The 20,485-nt window shown below is 47.0% G+C and overlaps 1 protein-coding gene across 2 annotated transcripts in view; it reads right to left on the reverse strand.

Moving 5' to 3' along the window:
• Positions 1-1,590: 1,590 nt before the first annotated feature.
• Positions 1,591-20,485, reverse strand: part of dcaf6 (ddb1 and cul4 associated factor 6) — a 41,551-nt gene continuing 22,656 nt past the window's right edge. The window contains exons 7-21 of one of the 2 annotated variants that reach the window (XM_056289344.1): positions 20,269-20,480; positions 17,774-17,867; positions 17,271-17,390; positions 16,078-16,407; positions 15,139-15,288; positions 11,220-11,279; positions 9,060-9,261; positions 8,004-8,113; positions 7,462-7,807; positions 5,005-5,040; positions 4,203-4,341; positions 3,907-4,063; positions 3,705-3,793; positions 2,601-2,706; positions 1,591-2,324 (exon numbers count right to left, since the gene is read on the reverse strand). In XM_056289344.1, the coding sequence (XP_056145319.1) occupies positions 2,272-2,324; positions 2,601-2,706; positions 3,705-3,793; positions 3,907-4,063; positions 4,203-4,341; positions 5,005-5,040; positions 7,462-7,807; positions 8,004-8,113; positions 9,060-9,261; positions 11,220-11,279; positions 15,139-15,288; positions 16,078-16,407; positions 17,271-17,390; positions 17,774-17,867; positions 20,269-20,480 (2,204 nt within the window). In that variant the 3' untranslated portion in view covers positions 1,591-2,271. The remainder of the gene's footprint in view (positions 2,325-2,600; positions 2,707-3,704; positions 3,794-3,906; positions 4,064-4,202; positions 4,342-5,004; positions 5,041-7,461; positions 7,808-8,003; positions 8,114-9,059; positions 9,262-11,219; positions 11,280-15,138; positions 15,289-16,077; positions 16,408-17,270; positions 17,391-17,773; positions 17,868-20,268; positions 20,481-20,485) is intronic. The other variant, XM_056289345.1, reaches the window with a different exon arrangement.

Here is a 20,485-nt window from a genome sequence, read left to right on the forward strand (position 1 = left end):
CGGCTCAGAAGGGTGGGGTAATTGGCCAAGTACAATAGGGGAGAAAAAGGGCAGAAAAAAAATCCAAAAATTACTTTTACCCCTATTCGGCAGCAGTACAATCCCAACCTTTTATTGTGGCCCTTTCATTTTACAGAGGACCGCTTCCTGAATCAGGCACAGTTCGATGCTTGATTTCCAATTTGTTTACATTTCCTAAAGAAGAAAGCACCAGACAACATTGCTTACAGGGCGGCATGGTGGCGCAGTGGTTAGCGCGGTCGCCTCACAGCAAGAAGGTCCTGGGTTCGAGCCCCGGGGTAGTCCAACCTTGGTGGGTCATCCCGGGTCGTCCTCTGTGTGGAGTTTGCATGTTCTCTCCGTGTCTGCGTGGGTTTCCTCTGGGGGCTCCGGTTTCCTCCCACAGTCCAAAGACATGTAGGTCAGGTGAATCGGCCGTACTTGTACAGATTGTCCCTAGGTATGAATGTGTGTGTGTTGGCCCTGTGATGGTCTGGCGGCCTGTCCAGGGTGTCTCCCCGCCTGCCGCCCAATGACTGCTGGGATAGGCTCTAGCATCCCCGCGACCCTGAGAGCAGGACAAGAGGTTCAGCTAACGGATGGATGGATGGATGGATGGAACATTGCGTACAGTTTCTTTTTTTCCGGCCATATGCCAACATGTTTGTTTGTTCACACCACTTCACAGAGGACTCTTTTCCTCAACAGAGCCCAGTATGAAGCCGGATTTTCCGCTAGGCTAGCACTAAAAGACGGGGCTGTTCCACCTGTACAGGGCCGTGTTGAGAAGTCGGAAGCGCGAGCTGTAAGTAACATATCACTGAAGTGTTTGTCTTGAGAATCAGACCAAATGGCTTGTGAACACAGTGTCAGTGCAGACAATGGTCGTATACAGTGAAGTTATTTAGGGCGCTAACTGTGACCGACTGCACCGAGCAGTCAGATTACTTGGCTTTATTCCAAACATAATCGCTCAAAATCACGGCGTTATTTTCATAACCGCTGTGGACGTCACCATCCCCCAAACACTAATTTTTTCCCAAGAAAAATAAAGTTAAAAAAAAGTTCACCCTTCTGAATCCAGAAGGACAAGGGGAGAGATACAGTCAAGAAGTGGAACATCAGGGAAGCAGCAGGGCCAGATGGGATGAGTCCTGCTTTGCTTAGTCACTGTGCAGGTCAACTGGCCCCGGTATTTACCACCATATTGAACACTTCTCTAGGTCAGTGTACAGTACCACAGTGCTTGAACCCCTACCATCACTCCTGTGCCAAAGTCCTCAAAGATCACTTGCTTCAATGACCTAACAGAAAGAGACAGCTAAAACAAGCTGAGACGGCTTTTTTCAGACAGGACGAACTGAGGGGCTGCATGAAGAGCCAGTATGAGATAAATAAGGATTTTTTTTTTTTTAACGGTGGTTCATGCAAAGCTACCCGCTGGAGCTCCAGAATAAAAATATGGAGCTGGAATGTGCATGATATGGCCACTTTAATGGACTAACTGATAGCGATCAAAACAATGACCGTGTGTGTGCGTGCATGTGTGCCTTTGCAGGCTGTGTATTATCTATATAGCGGGAATCAAGATTCAAAGATAACATTCTTATTTATTTTTACGGGGAATTTTTCCATTCAGTGCATTTGTTTGAGTTCCGGCTGATGTAGATACGGGCACACGAGACACACCATTTCATTAAGGACCAATCCACTGACTTGACCCTTAGGAGACAAGAAGCACAGCTTAGTTTATTTCTGTTTCAATAACAAAATTAAAGCATACTCTAAGTATGGTTGACTTAAATCAGAGTTCTCGTTTACATGCATAACTGCCGGCGCAGTACATGAACATCTGAGTTCTTTGCCTTTTGCTACAAATGAGAAAGGTCAAACCCAAACACTGATCAGAGCTCACTTCCTCCAAAATAATATTGCACTTTACACACCAGTCCTCTCATATTACATACATACATACACATATATATATATGTATGTGTGTGTGTGTGTGTGTGTGTGTATATATTGCCCTTTCATTCACACACATTTTTGTCTCAGCTGTAGTAGTATATTTTTTTCTCATACAGAAACATCAGTAAGAAAGTCATCTTAAAAAACAGAGGGGGACTAGAAATCGAACTGCTTCCCGTAATGAAGTATTCTACAATATGCTCGTACAAATCTCAGATTTTCAAGTGCTTTAGAGCAACAAAAAAACAACAAAAAAACAAATGAATGGTGCTTTCTTTAAAATAAAACACCAGCCTGCGACTGCTAATCCTCGTTCTCCTGCCCAGAACCTTCGGAGCGATCGCCTTCCACCCGATCTAAGAAGACAGACATTACAACGGTGAGATGTGCAGACAGAATGACAGGAGGCAAACAAACAACCACAAAACACCAGTGCATAAACCCGTCACCTATTTGAAGGATTAATTCTGCTTGGCTTCAGTGCTAATTTTTGTGAAAGGGTTGTTGTCAAGGCAGTAAGAGGCTTACGGTACGTGGGACATGATTCCCACGCACAAACACTTAGTGGCTGGCACAAAGCTCGGGTCAGAATTTGAATAAATGACAACAAACACGTGTGTGTGTGTGTGTACCTGATCTAATGTGATTGAGGGAAGCAAGCATTCGAAGCATGAAGGAGGCCGGGACGGTGATAGTGTTTCTCGTCTCCTCCAGCATCAGTTCATTCCGAGTTATGACCTTGAAATAGGAAAAGAAGAGTTTCACATTTAGCAAACATTACGTTGACATAAAGCTCCAGTCTGTTCCTGTCTTCCGTTTGAGGGTTGGCTTATTCACTTCTACGGCTGTGCAAATCGGCGGTGTTGTTTGCTACAGCCGCTGGCTGATGCAGGCTGCAGTCCGAAATTGAACTCCGCTCTATTCGTTCCTGAATGCGGTCATCTTAGAGACTTGGCGGTGCGGATGTAATGACCACCACTGCCCCTGCTGCTGACGCTGGTCATGTGACGGGGTCGTGCCCAACCTGGTGTTAACGCTCACCCATTGTGTGGATCGTGTGAAAGCTGCTTTACTTTAAGCCATAATATGAACTAAACAGATGACTTATATTCACCCCCCCCCCCGTTCAGTTATCACGGTGGGGGAAATTAGCTATAGAGACCAAAACTGTTTTTTGAACCAGGCTGTAAATATGTTTACTTCTGCTGCAAATATGCATTTTAACATGGGAGTCTATGGAGCCGGGGTTCTTTCTGCAACCAGTGGAGTCGCCGCCCTGCTGGACAATAGAAATAATGCAGGTTTAGGGCACTTCCGCATTGACTTCACTTTTGAGACCCGGAGGTTGCCCCTTGACTACAGCACTTCCACGTGGCAATGAGTCGCGCATGCACACAGTTGACTCACATCGGGCAGCGACAGGAAGCAGTGTTGATCGAGTGAGCCAGAGAGTGAATGGAGGGAGGGGGAGAGCAGCGATAGCAAGAACAAACATCTTTTCAAGGTTCTTCATCATACACTCATTAACGTGGACAAAAATTTTGAGGCTGATCGGTCCAGTGGTTTGTGAGATTAGACGCAGACACACACACACACACACACACAAAGACCAAACACATAATCCCCGTCAGGCTACTGCCTGGTGGAGATAAAAATATTTTCTCTGCTGAGCTGTACCTACAGTCCTGTTAGACACGGAGGACAGAGTCTAAACTCAGTTTACTTTTCAGTCATACCTCGTCTGCCAGGACCCTGTTGAACGACGGCGACTCTTCCAGAGGCGACCAAATCTTGATATCGTAGTCTATCCCTGATGAGGCCAGAACTGAAACAGACCGATGGTATGAGTGTTAACGCGCCAACAAAACAGTTACTGCGTTATACCAAACACCGTCACACAGCGATACCGCAGCTGTCCAGCATGGAGCGTAAACTCACTGGGGTCGTATGGGTGAGGCTGCAAGCAGTTGACCACATGGTTGTCGGCCTCGAGCAACATGAGGTGCTCCCCCGTGTGTCTGTCCCAGATGAAGATGTGACCGCAGTCTGAACCGCTCATCACAAAGTTGTTGCCCCAGAAACAGGACTCCTTGATCTAGAAATGAATAAAACCAAATCCAGGTTGCAAGAATGTATGGATAACTTTTTTTTTTTTTTAAGTGAAATGGTAAATTCTACAGAGGCCTCTTAATAGCCCTACTTAATTTAATATAGTATGATGTGTGTGTATGTACCATTGTCCTGGAGTTACGGTGACCCTTGTAGACCATTTTGACCGAGGGTCTTCTGATATTCTGGGTTTCACTCTCTTCCATCTCCCTTCTTTCCTTCCTCCGTCGAAACAGCTCCTGGATACGGGCAGCTGCCGAGCGTCTGTCCGCCACAAGCAAGCCAACATATATAAATACTTATTAGACATTGAGTGACATTTATCACTCAGCCGAGTCCTATAAACTTTTCTGCGGCGACCTCTAATTATGCAATAAATCATCTTAACTTTACCAAAATGGGTAGAACCAAACAAAGCATCATATTATGCGGCAGCCTTAGTGTTAAAATATTGGTTTGCTCTGCCAAATCCGACACCAAACCAACTATATTGTGGTCATAGATCTCCCTCGCCATTAACCAAGACACTTCCAGTCAGACTTTCACTGGGTTGTTTTGTATCAGTTTAATCTTTTTCTAAGAAAAAAACCCCCCAAAAACATGAAAAACTGATCTAATTTTGGAAACAGGCAAAATCAATTCATTTTTGGCTCTATCTATAATGGGACCATGCAGGCAAGGTTCTCTGGCTCCCCCTACTGTTCTAACAAGTTGTAAGCAGCTCACACCGGTGACGGTATGCACACGCGCAGCATGCTTTACAGCTACACTACAGTTAGTCATGTGGAGTTGCTGTTTGCAACTGTGCCGGACAAGTCACCACAGAAATCACTGGGTTTCAAACACCAGATTCACTTTGTGCTCCGGTTTTAAGCTCACACACGGCTTGCAGGTTAGATGCTTTAGCTGTCGGGTCGAAGACTTTACCTGATCATTCTATCTCCTACCGCAGATCCCCTGGAACTAAACGTACATACATACGTAATGCAGTGATCAGTGGAAGAGTCACAATAAGAGAAAACAGACTGACCAACCGCTTACACGGACATGACCTGCAACTACTGAAGAACGTTCGAATCCTTGAGGTTAACATGTAAGTAAATGTGTCTTTTGACATGTAAGACAACAGCTAGTCCGTGAATATGCAGCTCATGAGCTCTTATGTGGTTTCTCATTGGACTGGTTTGCCATCAGCGGGAATTTCTTGGGAGAAATATGTCGAACAACCTGCAGCGAAGCCACTGGTGAATAAACGTGCGTGTGCGTTGTAATTGTCACTAGATGTGAGCAGATCCGTGTGTATGGTGTATGTGCAGCAGAACACCCCCCCCCCCCGTCAGAAAAAGTTGGGACGTTATGTTGAATTAAAATCAAAACCGAAAAGTGATTTGTAAATTGTTTGACCTGTATTACACCGAAAACAATACAACAGCACATTATTTGACGTTCCACCCCGTGAATTGTACTGTGTTTTCAAAGTAAACACATATTCCAAGTTTGATTCTTGCAACGTATTTCAAAAAGAAGGTTGGGGCAGTAAAGCATTTACCACTCTGTAATGTTTTCATTCCTTTCACAACACTGAAGAGATGTTTAGGGACTGAAGACACCAAGCGATGAAGGTTTCAGGTGTAATGTTGTCCCATTCTTCCTGCAAACAGGTCTTAAGGTGTGCAACACTACGGAGTCTTCACTGTTGCATTTCAACATATGGCAAACGTTCTCTGTTGGGGACAGGCCAGTCCAGCACCCACACCCTCTTCTTCTGCAGCCATGCCTTCGCAATATGTGCAGAATGTGGTTTTGTGTTGTTTTGTTGAAATATGCACAGGCGTCACTGGTAAAGATGTCATCTTAAAGGCGGCATATGTCGCTCCAAAATCTTCATGTACTTTTCAGCATTAACGGTGCCATCACAGAAGTGTGAGTTACCTTTGCCAAGGGCACTGACACAACCCCATACCATGACAGACCCCGGCTTTTGGACTTGTTGCCAGTAACAGTCTGGATGGTCCTTTCCTTCTTTGGTCCGGAGCAAACGGCATCCATTTCTTCCAAAAAACACCCGAAATACTGATTCATCTGACCGCAATACATGTTTCCACTGTGTGATGGTCCCTTCTAGATGCCTTCGAGCCCGGAGAAGTCCACAACGCTTCTGGACACTGTTAACAAAAGGCTTCCGTTTGGCACAGTAAAGTTTTAACTGGCATTTGCGGATGTAACCATGTGTTGTCGTGCTTGACAAAGGTTTGCCAAAGTAATCCTGAGCCCATGTGGTTATAACGCTTACCGACGAATGATGGTTCTTGAGACAGTGCTGTCTGAGGGCCCGGAGAGCACAGTTATTTGGGACCGGAGAGCATGGTTTATTTAGGCTTGCACCCTTGCCCTTTATGCCCTGAAATTCCTCCAGATTCTTTGAATCTTTTGTGTTATGCACCGCAGAGGGTGAAATATCCAAATCCCTTCCTGTCTTTTTTTGGGGGGGGGGATTCCCCCCCTTTTTCTCCCCAGTTGTACCCCAGGCAATTACCCCACTCTTCCGAGCCGTCTGGGTCGCTGCCCCACGCCCTTTGCTGATCCGGGGAGGGCTGCAGACTACCACATGCCTCCTCCGATACATGTGGAGTCGCCAGCCGCTTCTTTTCACCCGACAGTGAGGAGTTTCACCAGGGGGATGTAGCACATGGGAGGATCACGCTATTCCCCCAAGTTCCCCCTCCCCCCTGAACAAACACCCGGACCGACCGGAGTAGGCGCTAGTGCAACGACCAGGACACATACCCACACCCGGCTTCCCACTAACAGACAAGGCCAATTGTGTCTGTACAGACACCCGACCAAGCCGGAGGTAACACAGGGATTCGAACCAGCGATCGCCGTGTTGGTAGGCAACAGAATAGACCGCTACGCTACCTGGATGCCCTCCCTTCCTATCTCTCTTTGAGGAATATTGTTTCTAAACATTTCAATAATTTTCTCATGCATTTGTTGGCAAACTGGCGATCCTCAGCTCATCTTTGCTCCTAAAGGACCAGGCCTTTACTGGATGCTGCTTTGCACCAAATCATGGTCACAATCACACTGACATCACCTGTTTCAAATTACATCATTATTTATCATTAGCCCTAAATTGCCCCCGTTCCAACTTTTTTTTTGGAATGTGTTGCAAGCCTGAATGGCAGGAATGGATATATATTTACAAATGAAATGAACAGAAGATATTTCACGTTTTGTCTGGTGTTCATACTGTCTGCAATGAAATACAAGTCGAAGTAAATTCAGAAATCACTGCTTTCTTTTTTATTTGCATTTTCCATAATGTCCCAACTTTTTCCAAGCTGGGTTTGTATAATATATGCACTGTGCTGTGGTCCGTACCTCTGCCCTTGTCCTCCTCTGTACCTCGGTGAGGGAATGAGAATGGGGTCGTCGTCGCTGTCATCTGACTCTTGGTTGCCACATGAAGGCTGACGGGGACCCCCTGCTCCCTGCTCTCCTGTGGTCTCCCCCCTCCTGCAGCCCTCCGCCATGCCCTCCATTCCCTCTGGCTGGCTTCTCGCCAGTGAAAAAGAAGTCCCGCTTTCTGCCTCAGAGGAGGCTCCTGCTAGGGCCCGTGCTGACGCATTGCCCTGGTTGCTGGAGGAGGAGGAGGCCTCACACGCCAGGTCTGGGCAGGTGGGCTTGGTCTGCCCTGAGGGCTCTGACACGGGGCCAGCAGTGGGACCTGGGACAAGCAAAAGAGCGGGAATTGTATATTGGACTCAGAAATACTTGGAGAAGTATTTGACTGAAGTGAGCCTTCAAGAAATATGCTTTGCGTGTATGCACATGGGGATCATCACTTGGAAATACTTTGCAGTAATTTTCAAACTCTGTCCAGAATGATATTCTGAGTTGTGGTTTGGCTTTGGGTTACCGACCTTGCTCTGCTGTGGATCTCTCGGCAAACAGGATCTCTCTGCTCTGTGAGGCCAGGGTGTCGGACGTTTTGGGTCCGCCGGTGCCTCTGGAGCCAGTTGTCCTGCTGCTCCTACAGGGGGGGGAAGGAGAAGAGTGAGTTAGCTGGGCCTCGAATGTCACAATCTCCCTCAATCCAGATCCTGTATTTATGGTTCTGATAAAGCGCACCGAGAGCCGAGACCATTTTAGCGAGTTTGCTGACATCTACAGGTTAAAAACCACGTAAAGGTTAAAAACAGGGCAGACTGGTCTTGGTACTCTGTGATGTAAACATAGCAGGATAAAGATAAAAACAAAGATAAAGACTTGACAATTGTTAGTGCTGGCTCTGTCTGACTGTCCATCTGTCAATGCTGATAGGTGTGCTGGTACACCTAAATCAAACAGTACCATTATTAACGTTATTAGTTGCAGCTATGTTTATCCTACTATGCTAAAATCACAGAGTACCAAGATCAAGCCTGCCACGTTTTTAACCTTTACATGGTTTTCAACCTGTTGATATCAGCAAACTCACTAAAATAGTCTTGGATTTAGTTGCTCTTTAAATATGCAAAGTCATAGTCTGGGATCCTTTGGATCAAATGTACCTCTTAAAGTCACTGAACCTGTTCATGAAGATGGTACGCAGTGCAAATTATTCAGTCAGTGCAAATCTGATTCGGTGCTGAAATATTTTATCCTCAAAACATCACAGATTCAAATAAGGAGTACAATACTGTTTGATTAAAAAAAAAGAGTCTATAATTAATGAATAAATGGGACTACTTCTTTTCATGTGAAAAAGGGATCCCAATGTTAAGCATCTGCAATGGAATAATACGACAGGCAGCTGATAAGCTCATCAGAAATGAACTGATTTCCATGCTTTGATATTTTTTTTAATTTCCTGTGATTAAGTAATACAAACAGACTATTCTCCGCAACACAACCACAGAAAAGTGACGTTTTATCATACAAAAGACATGTAAATTTGGACTGATCGCTGGACTTTTACCATCCCACCAAGAACTCACCACTCATCCGTGAAGTCCAGTTTGATAGTGCTGGTGGTGGTTCCCTCTGAGCTGTAGTGAAGGCTCAGGACGGGCTCGGCTCCCTCAGGCCGACCGGTGCTGGAACCGCCAGTGGTTGGAGTGCCGCTGCTGGTCACCCCCGACCCACCAGCTGGTACAGACCCAGGCTCTGCGGGGACCAAACCCACAGCCTCCGATCCTCCTGAGAGGGCGAGAAAGATGGTGTGAGCGAGAGAGAAAGACAGAGACAGAGTGAGAGAGAGAGAATAGAATCACAGAGAGGCACAGATAAAGAATCATCACTCTTCATATATATAACAATACGAGTGAGTGACTTCTACAGTAATTCTCACATTGGCCAACAGGTTCATGTACAACGCAATGGAAAACCTGCAACCTTCTGTTACATGGCTTCCCACTGGGTGATGACACGTAGCAGTGATGGGAACATGCAGCTGACAGTGACAAGGTGAACAGACGTAAGCACACTATAAGACCGAAAACCATTGCCGACGATGCAGTAGAGGTGAGACAGATGACGGCACACACCTGAAGACACAATATACACAAGTGCAAGTCACTGGAGGAATCGCTGAACCCCACAGTGGTCTAACACAGTCATAACCTAGAAGTGGGCATCGGTGGCTTTTCCTATAGAGTGTTTCCTTTGGAGACATTATGACAGCCATTTTGGATCTGAGACCCAGGTTCACTCTGGGGTTCATTCCAGGATCAGTTCTAGTAGTGTTAGTTTAGTTAGCAATGGATGTACTGTTCGCCACTGACGTTGACCCAAGCCTCCGTTGGATTTCATAGCAATACAACTGAAACATTTATTTAAAAATATCCAATATAATAATAATAGTAACAATAATCATCATCATCATCATCATCATCATTACATTTAAATAGCACTTTTCTAGACACCCAAAGTGCTTCACAGTGAAGGGGGAAACTCACTTTCACCCACCACCAATGTGTAGCACCCACCTGGGTGATGCACAGCACCATTTTTCGCCAGAACACTCAACCACACATCAGCTTGAGGTGGAGAGAGAGGACTCATTGAGCCAATTACATGGGGGGATAATTAGGTTGCCAGATGGAGAGAGCCAGGTTGGGAATTTTGCCAGGACACTGGGGAACCCCTACTCTTTGCGATAAGTGCCATGGGATCTTTAATGACCACAGTGGGTCAGGACCTCAGTTTAATGTCTCATCCGAAGGACGGCATCTCCTACAGCACAGTCTCCCCATCACTGCACTGGAACATTGGGATTTGATATTTATTGTTTTTATTAGGATCACAGGGAAGACTGCCCCCAACTGGCCCACCAACATCACTTCCAGCAGCAACTAATTTTCCCAGGTGGTCTCCCATCCAAGTATTAGCCAAGCCCACACCTGCTTAGCTTCCGTCATTTGGCAGAGCCAGGGTACATGTTGGTATGGCTGCTGACATACCAATATATCTTATCTTCATCTCAACTATTAATAATATTAATATTGAAGTTTAGTGGTTGTGATTTAAAATGGGTCGTATTGACCCGAACAGGACTCAGAGTTAAGAAGGGTTATTTATATGTGAAACTTTTTTTGATCTGGAGCAATGTTCCAGATGTGATGCGCTCTTGCAGCCAAATGGATGGGAAGGGGACACAGCAGTTATTTGTACAAACACAGGATTTTTTTTTTTTTGGATCTTAATACCGGTTAGAGTGTTGCAAAAAAAAAAAAAACCTGGGACAATGTTGTTGTTTAACAAGCCAAAGATTAACAAGTCTTTATATAGACAAGCAATACAATGTCTAATCTACCCACCATCTAAATAAATTAAATTAAATAAATAAATAAAAAGAGACAAAGAGTTTTTTTTTTTTTTTAAACAGAAACGGACAATGGTGGGCAAAGTTGGTTTCCCAAAAAATGAACAGGGTTGCATGTGCTGGATCAGATAGACACGTTGTGTCTGCCTATCCATCTGTCCGGGAATGTTGTTGAGGAAAACAGCAGCCCAAAGACGTCCCGTAACGAAGGAAGCATTACACACATGGAGGCAGAGGAGATAAAGAGAGGGAGGCAGGCTGGGATGGAGGAGGAGGAGGGAGGGGGAAGTGCAGAAGTGAGGAAGGAGGGGGTTAGGGGAGGGGTAAGACGCACCCTGCTGTTCATGGAGAGTCATGGATCCCAGCTGTTTGTTTACCACAGACGAGGGAGAATCTGGAACATAAAATGAGACTGACTAAGCATCGGACAGAGAGGTCAAATTTGGTGGGTTCAAACAGTCAGGGCACACACAGGTTCAAAGGTCAAGGTCATGTCAGAAAAAGGGGGGCCAAGGCCAAGCAGAGAGCAGCCAGAGGAAGAACGTCACTGCAGGTACTAATGCTGTGAAAACCAGGTGGGACAGCTGAACACAAGGGGCGCTCCTGTGTTTCTCAATGCCAAACAAGTGTCAAGAGACAACAGACTTTATTATTGCCAAATAGAAGAAAGGTTGACATGAATGTAGCCACACAAGCCTTAATGTAAAGAGTGTAGCCAAGGTCAGACTAAAAAGATACTGATGTAGTACATACTCTCAAATACTGTAAATACACAAGTCAAAATGTATGAGAGCATGACAACCACTCGGTAGTAGCACTTTTTTTTGGGGGGGGGGATTCCCCCCGATTGTACTCGGTCAATTACTCCACTCTTCCGAGCCGTCCCGGTCGCTGCTCCACCCCCTCTGCTAATCCGGGGAGGGCTGCAGACTACCACATGCCTCCTCCGATACATGTGGAGTCGCCAGCCGCTTCTTTTCACCTGACAGTGAGGAGTTTCCCCAGGGGGGATGTATCAGGTGGGAGGATCACACTATTCCTCCCAGTTCCCTCTCCCCCCTGAACAGGCGCCCCGACCGACCAGAGGAGGCGCTAGTGCGGTGGCCAGGACACATACCCACGTCAGGCTTCCCACCTGCAGACACGGCCAATTGTGTCTGTAGGGACACCCGACCAAGCCGGAGGTAACACGGGGATTCGAACCGCCGATCCCCATGCTGGCAGGCAACGGAATAGACCGGCATGCCACCCAGACACCCGGCAGTGGGAAACTTTAGTCAAATAAAGCACAATAGAAAATACAATTCACATATAACTCTGATAGAATCAGAGCCTAATGTGATGAATCCTGATTGCCTGCATTGTATTTTATCATCAACACATCCCATCACATTTACTGAGATGACGTTGTCATTACTTGCAAAAATGCCACTGTGAGGTTGAAGCTCCAGTCATCTGCTTTGTTTTTCACTCAGTCACATTTCCACATTTCCAAATTTGATTCCCTCCACATTGTAAGAATATTTGCCAACAAGCTACTGGGATGAAATATATTATCTGCCTGGTATTCTTGTATTTTATGTTAGCTATATCTGTTGCTCCAACATCATAAATTATGCACTAGATTTGCAGGGAAATAAATGAACTTAACCAAAAGGGAAAAAGGAGAAATCAAACAAGCCAGAAGGCAACTAGCAAGAATTGCTCTGATATGAAATATTAATGATATCTATATTATAATTGATTATATGAAATCCACCTTAAAGTCTTCCATGCTGTTTGTTTTAAACACATCAGTACCCGACAGATGTTTGCCGATACCCAACCTAAACAGTCTGTACTGAGATTAAACCCATCCAAATTCTCCTGTAAGTGATTTCTGCGGTTGCTCAAGTGGACAAATGAGAGACCTGGTTTTCACGTAAGGCTTTCGTTAGTCTTGGATGCATCACAGGCTGAATTTAAACGCAGACCTGTTGAAGGATCCGCACATCAGTGTGTTTTCCAACCAATGTGGATCTGTCTAGATCATGAAGAGGTTACGGTCACTGTTACTGCCGTATTATCTGGTTAGCTAGTTTTGTGAATGAAATAAAATTCTTGTTAAAAGAAACCTGTTGAACGTGCACCTACGGTATTATTATAAAAAAAAAAGAAAAGAAAAGATGGTTGATGACCACACAAGCCATTGGGAAGTCAAAGCAGTGCTCCATGTTGCTGGCTGGTGCCACTCCAAACAGGGGAGCTGATGGCTGGGGGAGGACCACAAGCAGCGGGGGGGGGGGGGAATATCTGGGGTCTAAGATGGAACAGGGGGAGGGGAGGGGGAGGTAGATCGATTGACCATTTGCAAAATTTCTCCCAGTCCCACCTCCCTTGGTTACTGTTGCCACGTCTGAGAAACTTTCCAAGATGAACTCCACTACTATTATGGGTTAGTTTAAAATCCGGTGTCATGTCGACACTGGAAATACAAGAAGCTCACGTGCAACCTCACCTTTGTGCAGATGTTACTGCCTGTTGATAGTCTCTTTATAAAGTGTGACGTTTTTATTTGATAGACGGCACTTACGAAGGTCAGATTTGGGTTTAGGTTAACGATTAAAGAAATGCTTGCCTTCCGGTAGCTTCTATGCACCCTATGTATTGCCTTTGTGCACTGCCTGTTGACACTTATGTTCTATCGGACTTGAACCTCATCTCATCTCATCATCAGCCGCTTCTCCAGGGTCGGGTTGCGGTGGCAGCGAGCTAAGTCAGGACTTGAACCGTTTTTTTTTGGGGGGAGGGAATCCCCCCCCCTTTTCTCCCCAATTGTAGCCGGCCAATTATCCCACTCTCTCAAGCCGTCCCGGTTGCTGCTCCACCCCCCTCTGCCAATCCGGGGAGGGCTGCAGACTACCACATGCCTCCTCTGATACATGTGGAGTTGCCAGCTGCTTCTTTTCACCTGACAGTGAGGAGTTTCGCCAGGGGGACGTAGCGCGTTGGAGGATCGCACAATTCTCCCCAGTTCCCCCTCCCCCCTGAACAGGCGCCCCGACCGACCAGAGGGGGTGCTAGTGCAGCGACCAGCACACATACCCACATCCGGCCTCCCACCCGCAGACACGGCCAACTGTGTCTGTAGGGATGCCCGATCAAGCCGGAGGTAACATGGGGGTTTGAACTGGCGATCCCTGTGTTGGTATGCAACAGAACAGACTGCTACGCTACCCGGACGCCCCTGAACCTGGTTTTTTTGGCACTTACTTGCGTTGTTCCTTGCTGACTAGGTCCTTGCTTGTGTTGTATTAACTCTCAGATGCACGTCGCTTTGGATAAAGGCGTCTGCTAAATGAAACGGTAACACTGTAACATTGTAACAGCAGGTTTGAATGACAGACAGCATTTTGATGTCTTTTCACTATTCTAACATTCTTGGGCTGTCATGTGCTGAAAGCAGTAGAGCCAATTGGTGGATTCATTTCATGAATTGTTCATTTTGGAAAAGCCTTTTTCACGACCCCTACATACTATAAGACATGTTATTCACCTATGCTTTTTCTTTTCCATTCCCCACTCCATTCCATTAGCCAAGCTGTTTATCCCAATTGGGGTCACGGGGATGCTGGAGCCTATCCCAGCAGTCATTGGGCGGCGGGCGGGGAGACACCCTGGACAGGCCGCCAGGCCATCACAGGGCCGACACATTCACACCTAGGGACAATTTAGTACGGCCGATTCAGCTGACCTACATGTCTTTGGACTGTGGGAGGAAACTGGAGCACCCGGAGAAAACCCACGCAGACACGGGGAGAACATACAAATTCCACACAGACGACGACCCCCAATGTTTGACAACCCTGGGGTTCAAACCCAGGACCCTCTTGCTGTGAGGCAACCACACTAACCACTGCGCCACCGTGCCGCCCTACATACTATAAGACATGTTATTCCTCGATGCTTTTTATTTTTTGATTTATCTACCTTTGGCGAAGTACTTCTCATGACTCCTGCATACGATAAGATTTGTGCTGTTTGTGTCGAAACTGTCTTCTGTAGTTACCATAAACTTGAACTCTGCGTCAATTGCTATTTTGCAAACGGTCAATTGTGGGAGGATACTGACTTCTGATTTGACCCCTGGCTGCCAGGCCTAAGAGAGGAGGGGGAAGAGTTGGGTGGCAGTGTGGGGGAGATCAGGTGAGCCACAGAGTGTGAGAGGGATGCACCAGCGGTGGGGTGGATGGGGTGGGGAGTGGGAGGGTAACCTGTGCGGGGGGGCGTCTCAGCGGCAGGGGCTCTCTGTGACCGTCTGTCAGGGGCCGTTCGCTCGCCCTGTCCCGGCGGGTCGGCCAGCAGCAGTAACCTCTGCAAGCGCCTACATACTAAACTGACCGGCAGCCGGTGAGAACTGTACTCTAACAGAGAGGCAGAGGGAGAGAAGGAGAGTAAATGAGGAGGAGGAGCGGAATGACCAGGGCAAGGATTGGGGATGAACAGAGAGAGGAAGGTCAGGGATGGTCAGAGATAGAGCGAGTCAGAGGGAAAAGGACGCTGAGGGAGAACAGAATGATGTTGAGGCTGCTGCTTGGGTGGAGTGGCTCCAAAACACACACACACGCACGCACACACACGCACACATACACACACACACACACACATCAAATCACAAAGGGGTCTTGCTTAACCTAAAATGAAACAGAAAAAGAAGACTGTGGACCCAGTAATGGAACTTTCTGGAACAGCGATATGTGAGTTTGTGTGAACATGAAAACACCTCTTCAAACTAACACTTAAGTCACCAATGTGTGTGTGTGTGTGTTTGTGTGTGTGTGTGTGTGTGTGTGTGTGTGTGTGTGTGTGTGTGTGTGTGTGTGTGTGTGTGTGTGTTTGTGTGTGCATTCCATTATAATTCTGTTATCCTCTTTCAATGTTGTATTGTGTGAATTGTGTAAACACAACATCCATTGCACGTTGTCCGTCTTGGGAGAGAGATCCCTCCTCTGTTGCTCTCCCTGAGGTTCCTTCCTATTTTTTCTCCCTGTTAAAGGGTTTCTTTTTAGGGAGTTGTTCCTTATCTGATTCGAGGGTCTAAGGACAGGATGTTGTGTTGCTGTAAAGCCCCTTGAGGCAAATTTGTGACATTGGGCTGGACAAATAAAATTGACTTGACTTGACTTGCACGCGCACAAGACAAAGCCTCCTACCTGACAGTGCGGCGTCTGAGGTGGGCGTAGCTGTGGGTGTAGACGTGGAGGCTGTGTCAGGCTGACTCCTCTGCTCCGAATCTGGGGAGGAGATGGGTGGTGAGGACGATGGCGCCGAGCTCTCCACTGACGAGGAGCTGGAGGGAGGCGGCACCGTGACCGTCGATGATGACCCTGAGGAAGAGGAGGAGAGGGATTGGGGCATTGGGGCGGAGGTGGCGGGACCGGCGGGTGCCTCAGCGTCTGTCTCCATGGGCCGTTCGGGAACACTGGACTCCGGGGCGGGGGCTTCTGGGGGGGCGGCTGGCCCCTCAGGACGGAGAGTTGTTCCTGGAGACAGGAAAAACAAAAAGGATAATTACAATTAGTGCTGAAAACAATCAGTCGATTAGTCAAGTTTCTATCAAGAGAAAATTAATCAATTAGTTTGGAACTCAATGGTTTTTTTGTCAATTATTTGCTGGTTACAGCTTCACAAATACTACGTCTTGTTTGTCTTTCTCCAGTTCGTCCATCCATCCATTATCCAAACCGCTGATCCTACTGAGGATCATGGAGATGCTGCAGCCTATCCCAGCAGTCATTGGGTGGCAGGCGGGGAGACACCCTGGACAGGCCGCCAGTCCATCACAGAGCCGACACACACACACACACACACACATTCACACCTAGGAACAATTTAGTATGGCCGATTCACCTGACCTACATGTCTTTGGACTGTGGGTGGAAACCAGAGCTCCTGGTGGAAACCCCCACAGACACGGGGAGAACATGCAAACTCCACACAGAGGACGACCCGGGACGACCCCCAAGGTTGGACTAATCCTAGGGCTCGAACCCAGGAACTTCTTGCTGCGAGTTCATATTATTCTAAAATGGATACTCTAGGGATTTCTTGGATTTAAGACATCCCTTTGAGCTCTGGGAACTTGTGCTCACCATTTGTCTTTATATTTGATATTTTATAGACAAAATTATTGATATATTAAAACCGATACTGAAAACAACAGTAACCATACAAATGAGCCTCCACAGCAGCCTTCATGGTTTGGATATTTGTGGATTACCTACTGTCTTTTCATATGCCAGTGATAGAAAGCATCAAAAACCATATTTGTGTGAATGGAAATCCTCAGGGTTGCAGTTTTACGATTAATTAGATTTAGTTCAAGATAGAAAGCAGGAGGCGTCACCTCTGGGCCGCGTCTGTAGCCGGGATCCTCTGCTGCTCTGAGCCTCGCTGGCCTCCTCGAACCAGCGGGACAACATGTCCGACATCCTCTGCATCAGAGACACGTTGGGGCTCTGCTCTCCTGGGAGAATGCCGAGTTCACAGTTTGAAAATCAAATTACTAGTGCAGCAGCAAGTACATTAACACATGTCTGTATGTTTTTCTTCATGTGTTCAGAATATGAGTCAACTAAAAGCTTTTTTCCTGCTTCTTTAAACAAGCGGGTACAACTCTACCAAGATGGCTGAATGCATAAATATGGAAAAATGGAACAACTCCTACGTCATTTCAGTGTCTCAGTCTGGATGAGGGAGGCCAGTGACAGGTGATGCTATGTGGATTGTGTGCATACAAGGTGAAGGGACATTGCAATTTCTTTAAACCAACAAAGCAACGCTGCATTGTGAAGTGTGTGTGTGTGTACACAGGAGTCTAGTTGTGACAACAAGTCATCGTCCTCTCACCATCTCTCTCTCTCTCGCTCTCAGGACGAGCCCGAGGCCCCGTGTCAGACCAGTCGCCTCGGAGACGGAGACGTTTCACAGGGGGCTGCCTGAGCTGTGGAGCCAAACACACACACACACACACACACGCTAAGATTATCAGTCCGTCAGTCAAGCAGGGTCCAAAAATAGCCTCACTACCAAAGCAAAACATTTCCTCTCTCTGCCAGTGTCCTCTTTCACCACCCCCCCCCCACCCCGCCACCCCCCAACCATCACCTTCTCCCTTCATCTAACTGCACCGCTGAGGCTGCCTTCGCTCTTCACCCGCACCTCCCTCCATGGGACAGCAGGCTGGCAGCCAGGTGATGCAGGGGTTTATGGTGTGGAGGTCTGGGAAGGGAGTGGGAGACCATACCAGCACTGAGGGTCTGGTTTATGGGTGAGAGGTGCTGAAAGGGGAAATGAGGGGCTGAGCGATGAGGGAATAAAATGGGGACAGAGAGGAGGAAAAGCGTTGCGGAGAGTGAGACAGAAAAGGCGAGGATAAGTGGGTTTACAGGTGTTGGGAAAAGGGGGTGGGCAGAGACCGATGCGGGGTCAAGATAGAGTAAAGATAGCTGGGTAATGAGACTCTCCTTGGCAGGGCTCCGTGACTCCGGCCCGGGGCTATTTTTGTGCGTGGCGGAACATTGCCTGCGTTGGTCACTGTATTTGGAATGGAATGTGTGCGGCGGTTTGAATCTCAACACAGCTGAACACACCACGGAGCAGTTCAAACACTGGCAGCATGATCCGGCGCAGGCTGACCCACACCCACCAACACACACTCACACAGGCTGACCCACACCCACCAACACACACTCACACAGGCTGACCCACTATCAGTCAATACGTCAACACTGCAATGTGTGTAGCATGGCAGTATGGGCTCCGTCCTCTCATTTACAATCCAAGACAAGGAAATGTACAGAAACTTATTGCCCCATGTGGTGATTCTACGTAGTCGATTGTACTGCACAGCCCCCGCTGTAACTTACTCTGAAGTCGACGTCATTTAAGGAAGGAAGGAAGGTCTGTGACTAACTAGATTGTGTAAACTTTTCCAAATCAAAACATCACAAATGTTTGCTGTAACGTAGGGCATGGCACTTCCCTCTATCTCTAAATTACTTCCTGTGGACACTGAAGTTACAACCCTGAAGATTTATATGCAAGAAAATGCCCTTTTTGATGCTGTCTGTTAACACAATAGCAGATGCAAAAAAAAAAAAAAAAAAAAAACCCAGATCATGAACAACACTTTACCACTGTATAATTAACCTGCAGGGGATGGAGATCAACATCTTCACTACAGGGTTAGGGGAAGCCAAACCTAACCCTACTGCCAAACGTAGAAGAAGAAGAAGAAGGCAGGAAGTCTTGAGTTTGAAGAGGAAGTGAAGTCGTTGTGTCCGACAAACACATATGACCTAACAAGATGGAAGAAGACCTTCACCACCAGACGGAACAGCATCAGTAAGTAAAACTCAGGTTCAGCCGAGTTTTGTTGTGTGACGGTGGGGACGGTGCGGACACAACAGCACCGCGGACTCTCATTCGTTCTGCACGGACCTCTGGCATTAAGATTGGTCAAACAAAAACACCTTTACCTTGTGTCACTACAGGTGTCAGTAAATAAAACAAAATGGTGATTTTGAGGGTTATAACTTTAAACTGTTTCTGATCAGGGATCCAACTCCTGATGGACAATATATTGCTCTTACTCTCACTATCTTGCTCACTGCTGCTTCTGCCTCCTCTTCATCTTTCATATCATATATTGCATTATGTTCTTCCTTCTCTCTCTCTCTCCTCTCCGTCCACATCCTGTCCCGACTTTCCAAGGTTATTCACTCCCCTCACTGCAATGCATCAACCAGCACAGATTTGGTCAAGATGCCTGAGGAGCACTTAGCCAGCCAAAACAAGCCTGCAGAGTGTGTCATCACGGGCAACAGAGAATCGACTCAGCTGCTCTGAGAAAAACACAGGCGGATGGTGCAAACATACAGTGCCATTCTGGCAAACTTCAGCCTCAACTTGACGCTAAAGGCTGTACGTAGAGTGTAAAGATGAAACGTTTGAGACCCTTTGTAAAACAGCCGAATGAGCTGAAACCCATGCGGTCAAAATGTGGCTTTCATTACAGCCCTAACTAAAAGACATACGCCACAGATGTTGGCCGTGAAACCTACAACAGTTGGCAGTAACAAAACTCACAACAGCCTCCACCGTCTCAATGGCAAAGCGAGGGATGTGTTCATAGGGAGATTTGAAACAACTTCTCATGCTATGGGATTTAATAATCACTCTGATAATGATTCAGCAGGCAAACACCAGTCACACATCTCATTTAACTGACAACTGTGTATCATAAAGACTTTAAATTGTGACAAAGATGAAGCCCTGACAACACCCGCCTCTAGACTCATGGAAACGTTGGTCAAAACATCTTAGTCAGCATGCTGGCTCACCTCCTCCCTCCTCTCTTCCGACGGGCCTTTCAGCTCTCGTGCCTGATCATCTTTAGGGTCAAACAGGTAGATGTAGTCGGACGAGTAGCTGACCAGCACCTCCTGGCCGTCCGCGCTGTAGCACAGAGACGTCACTCGGCAAGACTTGTTGGACAGGTGAGCAGGAACGAACCTCACGCACATGCCCGTTGTCCCACGGCCCATGTAGTTACCTGAG

This window comes from Lampris incognitus, chromosome 11 (assembly GCF_029633865.1).
Source record: "Lampris incognitus isolate fLamInc1 chromosome 11, fLamInc1.hap2, whole genome shotgun sequence".
Taxonomy (NCBI): domain Eukaryota; kingdom Metazoa; phylum Chordata; class Actinopteri; order Lampriformes; family Lampridae; genus Lampris; species Lampris incognitus.